Source organism: Polypterus senegalus, chromosome 15 (genome assembly GCF_016835505.1).
Source record: "Polypterus senegalus isolate Bchr_013 chromosome 15, ASM1683550v1, whole genome shotgun sequence".
Taxonomy (NCBI): Eukaryota; Metazoa; Chordata; class Cladistia; order Polypteriformes; family Polypteridae; genus Polypterus; species Polypterus senegalus.
In genome coordinates this window covers 62701936-62715149 of record NC_053168.1, presented here as the reverse complement: position 1 = coordinate 62715149, position 13214 = coordinate 62701936, and the positions used below count along the sequence as shown (strand labels likewise).

General features: G+C 35.1%; 1 protein-coding gene across 1 annotated transcript in view; it reads right to left on the bottom strand.

The window, feature by feature from the left end:
* Positions 1 to 1004: 1004 nt before the first annotated feature.
* The window catches only part of thsd7aa (thrombospondin, type I, domain containing 7Aa), a 455572-nt gene continuing 443362 nt past the window's right edge, over positions 1005 to 13214 (bottom strand). Inside the window, exons 26-28 of the mRNA XM_039736556.1 lie at positions 12649 to 12862; positions 8451 to 8538; positions 1005 to 4727 (exon numbers count right to left, since the gene is read on the bottom strand). Coding sequence (XP_039592490.1) covers positions 4643 to 4727; positions 8451 to 8538; positions 12649 to 12862 — 387 coding nt within the window. The 3' untranslated portion in view covers positions 1005 to 4642. The remainder of the gene's footprint in view (positions 4728 to 8450; positions 8539 to 12648; positions 12863 to 13214) is intronic.

Here is a 13214-nt window from a genome sequence, read left to right as displayed (position 1 = left end):
AACTTTTATTTATTTTACTTGATTGGCACACTAAATTAGAAAATGACTATATTGTGTTTGCTTCAATATAACGAGTACTGTTGAAGTGATTTTTAAAAACAGTGTACTGATTGACCAGCAAAGTAAGATATTTTCAAAGACCTACAATTTAAGATTATAGGCTTTGCATGCTGAAATGATTTTCCTACTTGATATCTGACAAATATTAAAGAAAAGAGATAGAGCAGACAGATGTATTTTGATATTTTTTTGTGTTGGTTTTCATTTTCTTCTATTTTTAAAATTTTTGTGTGAGAGAACATTAAAATATGACAAGTGCAGAATGTCCATAACACAAATAGAATGAGAATAATTTGAGTTCATGTAAACAACTGCATCTCCTTGTGAACATTATTATTTCATATTTGGCCTATATGAATGGTCCAGTAAGTCGCTGCTGAACTACTGTATGGTTCACTAGGTCTCTTATCAGAGATATAATGAGTGAAGACAATGCTCATGCACATTAACATCAAGAGCCGAATATGAAGTGCTGTTCACTAAGTGACAGTGACATTTCATTTTTAATACTATATTCCCAGTTAGTTCATGATAATCTGAGAAAAGTACAATAGTCCTCTCGTTGTGTTTATTCTTACCTTAATACATAGTCTGTTGCAATGCTGCTGTTTAAACTTCCATAAATAATTACTTGCTCTTAAAGTGCATTAGCATTGCCTTCTATCATTAAATTGTAGATAATAAACCTACTGAACCTGATATTACAGTAGCTCCCTGTTGCTACATTCGTATAGGACTCATAACAACATTTAATTCTCATTTTTGCCTTTTTATCGTATAGATCAACTGGTCTCAAACACACACCAACACACACAAAAGAAATCAAATGAGAGTTTCACATTGTATGTCGACACTTCAAAAATTTTGGTGACCGATGGTATACTTTAATAATGATGGAAGTCATCAACCCACAGACATTAATAAAAACATTAAGATTCAAGATGTATGATATTTTCTTAGTTTATTATCAGCACTTTATCAGTTACATACAAATAACATTAAACCTGGATCGTTCGTCTTTTCATGTCATCTGTATGAACTGACCAAAGCTGAGCAACAGTATACACACACTTTCTGAGGTTTATACTAAACATTTTGTGCATTACAAAAGAAATATACATAATTTATAAAATAAAAATACAATACACAGGTTATTTACAAATAAAAAAGTAAACATTCTTTGTACAGCTGCCACCTTACCTACTGTAACAAAATGGTCAATCTTGATTACCTTCAGAAATATTGCAGCTTATTAAACGGAGTTGAAAGAGTAGCATCAGAAATGGGAATTTACTGTACTGTTGACCTAATTAAGACTATTTCCAAACTGCAAAAGAACACTTGACTATTTTCAGAATGTTGAAGTTGTTCCTTGTTCCAATCAGTTATTTTATAAGGTCAGTTGCTGCATGTACCTGAACTCCTATCTTAATTAAATATGTTATTTCTTTGCTTCTGGATTGGTTGGATACTCATTTGACCCATTATATAAACTTAACACACTTTTAAGAATTGAACAAAGATTTATGTTTCATACAAACTATCAATTTCCTCTGCTTAATTCTTCAGTTAAGAGTTTGCTGTCTTGTTATTTTCAGTATATACATATATATTCATCCTAAAGCAGCCTTTGTTGGCACAGAATCCTTCAGGAAATACAGCAATTTGCATCTACGGTATATCTAAATTTATAATGTTGACAGTAGCTTATCAGTCTAGAAGGAACCCAAAACATGAGTGGAACCAAATAATGTGCTCTTTTTGAGGAGGTAGGTGTGCTGGTCACAACCCACAGGACGTAGACCATCAGGATGATCCAGAAGAAGAACATCCCAGTGACTGTTACTATGGAAAGCGAAGCCTGGTCTGAACACCACACCAAAAAGTTGTTAGTCTTAAAATGAACATATTTTAAATAATTAAAATAACTTAAGAGAATAACATGTACAACAAAGTGCATTAAAATGAAAAAGCAAATCAATAAAAATGACAATAGTACACACTTACTGTAATTATAATATATTGATATATGTTTAAATCTGCAGAAATATAGGAGCCATCACCTGGTTAATTAAACCATGAATCAAATTAAAGTCAAGGTTAGGAAACGTGAAAGAATTCTAATCAGAAAACACATGTTCTGGAGGGTAGACTCTGAGAACTAGTGCTATAGGTCAGGTGGCCTGAAAATGGAAGTTTGGTTCTTCTACTTTTGCACCTAACCTAATACTTACTTACATATAAGTTTTTTTTCTCCCCGCATAAATCAAGATAAATAAGTAGTACATAGTATGTGTGGGCACAGAGGTGACCTCTTAAGGCTCACAGATCCACTGTTCTAGTTTGAATCCTATGCTGTATTGTTTTCGGCTTTTCGTACGGATTTTCTCCAGGTACTCTAGGTTTCCTTCCATATCCTCAAAGATGCATGTTATGTTAATTGACGATTGCAATTTGACTTTGTGTGAGAGTGCATGTGAGTATTTGTGTGTATGTGCCCTGTCCAGGGCTATTTCTTTTCGATCCACCCCATATGATCCTCATTTTGCGTTGCTGGATTTCAGAATATTTTGTTATGCTATGTTATAACAATTTTGTAGATTCTTACAACAACAGTTACACCTAGCTCAAGGCCTGGTAATATTTTGTTAGATTTTTGCAGCTCTTCTAAAAAAAAAAATGTGCCAACTTTTATAAAATGTTGTTAACTTGAAATGGAAGAGCATATACCTTTTGATTATTGTGCCTCAATGTAAATCTTTCATTTCTCTAATATGAATCTGCTTTCAAACTGTCAACATACTGTAAAAAGAAAGGTTCGATTTGATGGGGAGATTGCAGGTTGATAGTCTTTTTTCTGTGCAGAATAATATTACTTTCTTTCAATTGATTTCCAGAATTTTTGATTATTTGCATTGGACACATCATAGCTTATGTTTATCTCAACTTAATAAAAGGTTATAGTTTTCTTCCACAGATGTGACATTAATCGAAATTGTACCTTGTATACCGCTCACATTTGAACCACACTCTAAATTTATCTTAGCAATTTTGTTGGTAAACTGGAAAATATTTTTGATCATGTTTATATAGAGAAAAAGGCTAAAAATGTATGTATGATTCACTCTTATTAAAAATAAATTTAAAATGTGTAGTCATTTTGAATTCAGCATTTCAGAAGCTTTAACAAGGCATTTGGTTAAATTATTTTCTTTCATCTATGGAAAGGATAAAATGCTACATAAGGCAGAAGCCTAAATGAATATAAACTAAGAACAGTAAATATTATTACTTTTTGCTGTTGTAATTACACAGTATTTATTTCTTTTATGTTGTATTACTTTAGCATGATAAGTCTGCAGAATAACGAGTCTGTCACATTAAGGACCATTAGATCATTCAAACCTTCAATGGCATAGAAAAGAAATATAAAGCAACAAACTGTAAACAGTTTTCATTATGACAGTGTAAGAAATCATGAAATAGCTATAAATTCAATTGGGCAAAATCTAGACAATTATAATACTGCAACTGTACAGTCCACAAAGGTTATTGATTTACAAAATTGCTGTTGTGACAAGAGAAATTACAGTATATACATATATCCACTGATCTGTATCCAGTCACCTAAAAGATCTGATCGCTACTTGTTGAATCATAGATAAATATTGGCTTGTTTCTTCTGGGTAAAGTCTATTTTACATTTTCTAGCACAAGACGCTACATCATCCTGCATTGAAAGAGGCAGTTTTCTATGGCAATACTAGATATAAGTGCATATCATGCTGCACTAATATAGTGCAAAAATGTGCCTGAAATGTAATAAAAGGATGCAGGCAGGAGTCCGGCAGGGTTAAGACAGTCAAAATGCATGGTGCAGTATAAATAAAGATGATAAACATATTCCAAAGCCTGGAAGTAAAACATCTTGTTTTAAGAGTCGCCTTCCTTTCTTTTAAGGTAACAGATGTGAAAATGTATGGAAACTGCAGAGTAACAAGTTCAGTCCTCCAAGGTGGATTTTTTCTTCTACAGTATATAGTAAATTTTGGCAACTTTTCTTTCCTAAGGGGTCCTGAAATCTTTTTGCACAAAGGAGATTCTCCGTAGGTTTAAAGTTGGCAATGTTTTAAAGGTACGGAGGTATTCTTTGTGCTTTCCGAATACTGCCCAGTTGCAGTATGTCTTTTGCCCTGTTGCAGTTCCTTTAAGAAGAAAACAGAATAGCGAGAAAAGAAACAGTTTTAAAGCAAAGGCAGATTTCCATTCGGTCTGTAAAATTTGCAAAGGCTCTTGTGTCGCAAAATGGAATCATTAATGTTCATCTTTACTGTTAATTAGAATAGTCTAGAATTGACCTTGGATTAGTCAAAATGTGCATTTGTGGAAATGTTCTTTGGAGCATTTGCTTCCATGACTTGACATTCCATGTTCTTGTTTTGAATGTATTTTCATTCTTCCCAAATATTTTCTGTAAATTCAACACAATTTTTCAACCCCAGTGAAAACAGGCCATTTCTTTATACAGCAGTATTGTGTACAGACTGGATTTCCATTCCAAAGGGATTTTTTCAGAAGATTCCTACATGTCAGCATCTCCATCATAGGCCAAGGTCAATGGTTTAAGCCTATTGTTTTGTCTTCTCTGTGGTTTCTTTGGCTTTTTGCTGTACACAGAGAAAAAACATGTGTTAGTGCCTTTTAAAAAGAAAACAAATTTGTAAATTGATAATCAAAAGGAAAAATGCATAGCGATGGTTTATCTTTAAATAAATAAATAAATAAACCAAAACTTAAGTATCCCAAGCCATTTTTTTCTAGCAGGTTGGTGCAACTAAAATGTTTATTTCAAACCGGTACCTTATATTGTATGCTCAAATGATATGGATGAGAATTGCATGGTTTATAGTTCAGCAGCCCAGTCTTAAGGGGCACTACAGCAAGACATTTAGGACCAGATTCGTAAAACATTAATTTGCCCAATTCTTACATTGTCCTTAATGTGGAAAGAACATTAGAAGTATTTGATATACAATAATGGAGTGTGCATCAACAGGACAAAATCATAACAGCCAATTAAATTATATTATTTTACTTCAGTTCAACTTTTGGTAGAAAACTGAAAAAAGTGTAGCATCTTTGATTGATGGCTTCCTTCCTGTGTCAAGATAATTCTCAAGTTTTCAAGCTATATATATATATATAAAAATAACACAACCCCTGATCCCAGAACCTTAGTCTTGGTCTCCATCGAGAGCTTATTCCATAATACTTGAAACTTGACTCAGCTACAAAATTTAGCTTAGGGTCCTTCTCACAACAAGCAGCAACCCAGTTGGGTGCCTCTCAGCAGTGACATGGACGTGTGTTGTGCCTGAAAGGAAAAGGGCCGTGGCCAACTCTGGAGACAGTGAAGATCATGGAGAAGCTCATTGCACAGGCCGACTGATTGCTTTCATCACAAGCACTAGTCATACACTCCAAGCGCTACAGAATGTCACACACAACCAAAGAACTGGATTTGTGGGCTTTCTTCACCACATTATTGAGCTTTGGATCCATTGAGCACATGGCCGGTTTGACAGGAAAAGAGCTGTGGCAACATCAGATGACAATGATGGACATTGCAGTAACCATAGTAGAGGGACCAGGGATGCTGTGTTTGATGAGAGGTGCAAACACCACCTTGCTTTGAGGACCAGGGATCCGAATGTTACTAGTATACATATAACACCCAAATTACTTTTCATATGTGACATACAGTACACATATTTGGTTGCCGAGATAGATATCTCTCTTTGAAGCCACCAAAACCCTACAATTTATACATATTTATGCAACTTATTGGTGCTTTCTCTCTAGAACTCCTACTGTATGTAGTATCTGTATAAAATATATATATACTTATACTTATCATTAACTTTACTATGAAGGGCAGCATTAACTGTCATTCAGCAGTTTGTTCCAATATTATATATTTTAGAATACTACAACTGGTATTTTTTAATGGCACATACTAAAAGTTTGGAAATTTGTAGCTAATAAATTGCAAGAGTGAGTTTAGCTGAGCAGCAGACTGCTGCTTCAAATGTTAGCCTGTGAACTTAAGAAGCCAGAGCAGAAGGGAACGAAGATGGAGGCAGCTGTAGGCAGCTACCAGCAAGGATGTGGACACATTTAGGGTTGTGATAGTAAGGGGAATATGTCAGAGAAAACATCAGGAATATTTTGCGAAGTTTAGGAGTAAAAGAGATGGTCCTGTTCGTAGGTTTTTTCTTATTTCCATACACATAAGTAAGAACCCTTTAAGGACAGCAAATCACCTGGTGCCCCTGTCCTTGTGCCTTGAAGAAGCTGAAAACAGGACTTGATCCCTAGGTGTTACTCAGTCCATTGACTTATCATTCAGGAAGGTTTTCTAGTCAAATAGGTGGAAAAAAAGCTGCCCTTATTTACTGAATGCAGTCATCAAAGAATTACATTTTGATCAGTTTTCAGTCAGATCATATCATAAGAAATATGCGTTATTTACAAAGATATTGTATTCGAGGGTCTTTGTATTTGCTCTGACCTCTGTCTGCAGTCTGATACCAGAAAGTCTATTTTAGGATTAACAGAATATTTTAATTTTAACTGGGAAAATACTATTATAAAATTCTGTCGTCATCTAGTTCAATACAAAATGTTCAGAAAGATTTTAGCATATTGATTAATCAATCTCTTTTAAAAAACTGAATAAGAACAGATTACCAAGAAATGACCTTTAAATACCCAGTTACAGTAATAATTTAATACTGCTGAAGGATAAATAATCGTACTTTTTACTTTTTAATTTTGCAAAAAGCTGCTGATATGTTACAAATCATACATACTGAATTGTAACTGAATAACTTATGAAGAACACACTTCACCTGACATACTACGGTTCCTAAATAATAAGTGAAGGTATGTTCATTGTTATTTTATCATCATGTGAAGTAGTGTGTACTGTATGTCTAAAAATTATTTGTTTTTTAATATTTTTATAAATTATTGAAAAATCTTAGATTTTACAAAACTGGCATCATTTCCGTATTTGATTCTGATGCAGAGTATTGCATAAAGATCCTGAGGTGGAAGGTTATGTTGAAGTAGAACCTAGGATAGCAGGGATAGATAATACAGCTAAAACTTAAATTCAATCCAACCAGTTCTTTAGTTATACTTTTTCAGAATCAGTCTGATCACTTATATTTCTGAGTTCTTTATTCTGATAAATTTTGAGAACAGTGAATGGAAAGGAGCTACATTAATAACATCTCGACCTAATATGTTGCCATTCCTGTATCAAAAAAATACTTGGGTATAATAATACAAATATAGAAAAGAAAAAATGTAAAATACAGTGTACAGTATATATAATTATCATTTTATTTATGATGCTACTTATAGTTACAGTTGTTTAAAAAATGTGCAATAGTGGAATAATTTGATTGTTTAATTAAAAAAAAGAAAGATTTACAGTAATAGTCATGATAACAGAAGCTTTATTGATATAAACACTTTTAAAGTGCCCAGTACTTAATATTTGTATCTGTTGTATATGACTTATTAGTTTGTGTTGAACAATTTGTGATGTTTTAAGAATCTGGACCTCAGCAGAGTGAAATGCAATGAGAGTGACCTCTTCTGTGACAGCCGAAAAAGCATTATTTAAGTGAAGAAGTGATCCGAACCTGTAATTACTCCACTCACAACTCTACAGCACTGTCATCCTGATTTTTAACGAATGCTAAAATGTATAAAAACATTTTAATACTCTTACCCACTGATATCAGATTTGGAAAGCAAATGCAGGTGTAAATAATCACAAAATACAATTTCCAGGGAGGTATTTTGACCATAAACCATTTCATGCTAAATATTATTTATTTTACCAATTTCAATAGAAATATTGCTTTGTTTTGAAACCTCTCTAATCCAATTCCAAGTTTTCTACAGCCAATTTCATTTCCCCTGGGTGGTATACCAATAAATCTTAATATATAAACAGTTACAGTCACTTGGGCAATTTGGAGGAACTAGTGCAGATAAAACCAAAACACTGGACAATGTAGAAACCCATGTGGACAAATGATGAACATATAGATTTCACAGAAAACATAATCCTGTCCAGAACTAAACTTGGAGCCTTAATATTATTGACCAGTTGTGTTACCAGCTGCATTAATCTGTGCACCTACAATAGAAAATAATTAAATGAGCATAGTCATTAAGTATTTTAAGAAATGAATTAATTTTGAAAACAGTAATCAGCTGTTGATAAGAAAATACCAATACAACTGATAAAAGATGAAGAAACATGAATGAGTGTGATGCTTTAAAAATGTATTTTTATTCTAAAAACTTACCAAGCTAGATAAATCATTGAGACGACAAAGATGAGCAGAACAAATGCTCCAGCAGCTACTCCATAAACCCATGTCTTCAGCTTGCCATCTAGAAGCAAAAAAATGTTTGTTTATGTGTACAGTTTATTATGGAACTTGTGCTTTCCACATATTCTTTTGTAAATGATAATTTAACACTGGTTTAAAAGGCATTTTGAGTAAACAATAGGCACAGCTTAGGATAAAAAAACAACTCATTGCCACTATTATTTAACTAAGGGAATGTAGACAAGGAGGTTTTAGGTAAAGTAGTTAATTTAACTGATCATGCAGCCAGAAAGTGGCAACATGTTGCATGCTGAGTGGCACAATTATGATAAAATATAAAAAACCAAACCTAAAAAATCAATCAAAGTGTTCTAAATGGCTAAAGTTATGTATTAAACTTTTGTAATGCAAATCCAAAATATAACAGATGCTAAATAAAAGTAAAGGTTGTATTTCACTTAAGAAACAGGTCAGAATATTTTCTTATTATAGATTTCTATGTCATTGCTTTTAATGCAATTGTAAAAATCAAATGTTCCAAACAGGGAGTCATTTCTGCAGGCCATACAGTCATTGTTGCTCTTGATTTTTTTTCTTTTGGAAATTAACATACATTCTTAGCAATATAGTGGGGCAAAACAGGGAAACAGCCCTAGGCAGGAGGCTACTCCATTGCACGGACCACTCACACATCACTGGGGATAAAGTAAAACACAGGGAGATAGCACAAACACCATGAAGTATCAGCTATGTTCTGTTCTGCCCTTGAAAATGATCATTTCTTATTAGTTCTCATAAACTGACTGATACAATCTGAAAGGAAATGATCTATCCAATTTGTTTAAACTCTGCTGCTTTTAAAACTGTGTAGAAAAGCTAAATAATAGAGCAATTTATAATACTGTATATATATTTCTACTGTATATGTTACATCAGAGGGCAGCACAGTGGTACAGTGGTAGTGCTGCTGCTTCACAGTTAGGAGACCCGGGTTCGCTTCCCTGGTCCTCCCTGTGTGGAGTTTGCATGTTCTCCCCGTGTCTGCATGGGTTTGCTCTGGTTTCCTCCCACAGTCCAAAGACAAGCAGGTTAGGTGCATTGGCGATCCTAAATTGTGCTTTGTGTGTGTGTGCCCGCTGTGGTGGGCTGGCACCCTGCCTAGGGAGGGGTTCCTGCCTTGTTGGCTGGGATTGGTTCCAGCAGACCCCCGCAACTCTGTAGTTAGGATATAGTGGGTTGGATAATGGATGGATGGATGCTACATCAGGATTGTCTCGCTCTGTGTTGGGTTTTGTTTTGTTAAATTTTTTGTTACGTTTTTCTTTTATACATTTTAACAAAATGCGCTATATTTGTGCGTGACCTGACACAGACAGACACGGGAGGCACACTGATAAAACAAATAAATGTTTTATTTCTATTTCTTCACCTGTGGGCAATGCCTTCCCCGCCCCCACAGGCACAACACAGTCCCATAAACACATCACAAAACTCAATTCTCTTTCTCATCTTCTTCTTTCTCCACCACTCCTCTCCGTCAAGCTTTGTTTCCCTCCACCCGACTCTGGCTCCCAAGTGGTGGCTGCTGGCTCCTTATATATGGTACCCGGAAGTGCTCCAGGTGCTTGATTGCCCATTTCCGGCTGCACTTCTGGGTGTGGTGAAAACACTGCCCATTAGGGCTCAGCAGCTCCTGCTACAGCACCCCCTGGTGGCGCCTGCAGATCCCAACAGGGCTGCACCAAACTGCAAATGCCATGAAGCCTTGTGGGTGTCCAAGGCACCAGAGATCTAAAAGAATTGGTAACCCAGAAAAATAGGGCGTTTCAACATAGAACATTAATGGAACAGAAGAAATTACAGAAGGAGGTGAAATGTGAAATAAAGCAGGCAAAGCTGAAGAATAAGGACAGGATAGAGAATGAACTATAGGCTGATAACCTGGGCTCATTATGGAATGGCATTAAGATAATGACTGGCATTCATACAAAAAGCAATAAATGAGTTGAACTGGCAAAGATCAAAATTGACTATCATTTGGCACAAAACTTGATTGAGTTCTATTCAAGATTTGAAAACAGGATTTTGCCTCTGAAGTAAGTCGGCAAAAGAACAGACTGAGGACTGCAGCAGGAGTCAGCTCTTTGACCAGAATGATATCAGAAAGGTTCTTAAACAAACAGAAAAATCCAAAAATGCTCGGGTTCAGACGGAGTAAGTAGTCTGCTTCATTACTGTGCAGAGGAGCTCTCTCCAATACCCTGGACTTTTTAACAAAAAGAACACAAAGAGTGAGTGTCAATGGATGTTTCTCTGATAGCCTAAGTACATCTGTGGACGCTCTCTGGAAAGTTGTTGTTTATCTCCCCCTTTCCTTATCCTGCAAACAAATGACTTAAGGAGTTTACACAAGGATAAACATATCTAAAATTTTCAGATGACTCTGTCATTGTGAATCTTCTACAAGATAAGGAAGACAGCCATGGACCTCTTGTACAATGTTTTTGTACAATGGTGTGATCAAATTAATTTATGGCTTAATATTTAGTGAGAAATCAAACAAAATGACACCTTTATTGGGTAACTAAAAAGATTACAACATGCAAGCTTCGAGGCCACTCAGGTCCTTGAAGAAGGGGCCTGAGTTGCCCTGAAAGCTTACATATTGTAATCTTTTTAGTTAGCCAATAAAATGAGTAATTTTGATTGACTTTTCACTAAATCCATAATGGCTAACAACACCCTAGTACTACAACTTAATATTTCCAAGACAAAAGATATGGTTGTAGATTTCAGGTGGTCTACCCCATCCAGTGTCTCAACTTTAATTAAAGGGGAGACAGTGAAGATGGTAGAGCAATGCAAATATCTGGGGACAATCACTGATAACATACTAAACTTTGATCTTAACACAGAGCAAATCTGTAAAAAAGAGCAGTCACGACTTTCTTCCTAGGAATCTCAAATGTTCTAAAGGGGACAAAGCCATAATTACACTTTTATAAGTCTTTTATTGAATCCACTGTTATATTTGCCTTTATCTGTTGGTTTGGTAGCTTCAGCAATAAGAATATAAGTCATCTTAACAACATTACAAAAATGTGCAGTAAAATTATTGGTTCACAGTAGACACCCATCACGGAAATGTATTGCAAACAGGTTAGAAGAAAAGCCAACTCGCTTCAGTTATACAGCAGATATCATCTTTGCTTTAAATTCCAGCTGTTGCCATCAGGCTGTAGATTCAGGTTTCCAAATGGAAAGGGCAACGGGTTTAAGAACTCTTTTATTCCTACAGCTATAAGCATTTTAAATTCTGTTACTTGTAGGGATGCTGCTAAATGTTGAATTCTGCATTATTATTTTGTGTACGGTTGAAAGTAATCTTCTTTGTATTAATCTTGAGGGTGTGTTTATACAATAACACTGGTTGTCAAATGTTGTGTCTATCTATTGGATTTCTGTAACAATATCGGCTGTAAACAAATTTCCCTCTGGGATAATAAAGTCTACCTAACCTAACCTATTACATTTGCAAACCCACTTAAACCAATTAAATTTCATTTAAAGCCAGGGCCTGTCACAGCCCATCACAGCCCTGTGTTTAGTGTCAGTGTGAGTGAGTGTGCTCGGCAGTGAGCTGGCTATTTTCTGTATTACACCCAACGCTACCATGATGAGCGCCATACAGGTGACTGGTCCCTGATAAAGAAAGCTAGAACCCTCTTTGGAGGCAATGGAAATTTTGCCCACTAGGTAATAACTATGATCCCATAGTGCAATGGTGAATTGCTCATTTAAGAAAAATTCCTTTTTAAACCTTCTATGGGCTCATTTGTATGAAGAGATACAAACATACAAACTCCACTAAAATACACCAGTTTACAGTGAAACAAAGTCAACATATTCATACGAATATTGAATGAACATAAGACTCATTTTTAATATCTCTTAATTTGATAAGATCAAGTGTTTTACTATACCCAACAGCTGCACAGGTGTTCCACGTAATTTGCTCAGACATTGTATATAATACATTGTAACATTTCACATTTATGAGGCAGGAAAGTTAAAAATGTATTCTACCTTGTACCTAATATTACATCCTTGACCCAGTATGTGGTTTTAACTATATACCATAAATCCTGACATTGTGCTCTTGTTTCCTTACCAGGCCCAAATGGTTGTAAAAACCAAGCTCTGCCTCCTCGACCCGACTGAGTAGTGGATGGCTGGGTGGGATTGATTGCCCGACTTGTCTTCACATCAGCCTTTTTGTCTCCAACTGTAGGTATTTCCAAGACTGGAATCAAAGTACACTGATCAAGCATGCCATCGGATGTCATCACTTCTGTGTAACCTTCTTCACAACCACACACCCCAGCCTACATTGAAAATAATACAACATTAAATAGCAAAATGTTTCCTGGGGTAATACATATCCATTCATCTCACAAATCCATCACCGTAGTAAAATGGGTATGGGATGCGGTCAGATTTTTAAAACAATAAGAAGTGGACCTTCCAGTAACTATTGTACATGTTGTACTGCTTTTTCATCAAGATCTCTGAAGTGCCTCTCTATTAATATCTTTTGTGTATTGTGTAATTGTTTTGTGTGTATGCGTATTCAGAATTTACAACTATAAAGATAGATTAATATATATGAAAGAATGTATATAACTCTATTCTAGTAAGTTTGTTAGAGATTTAAACAGTACATTACATTTATGTGAC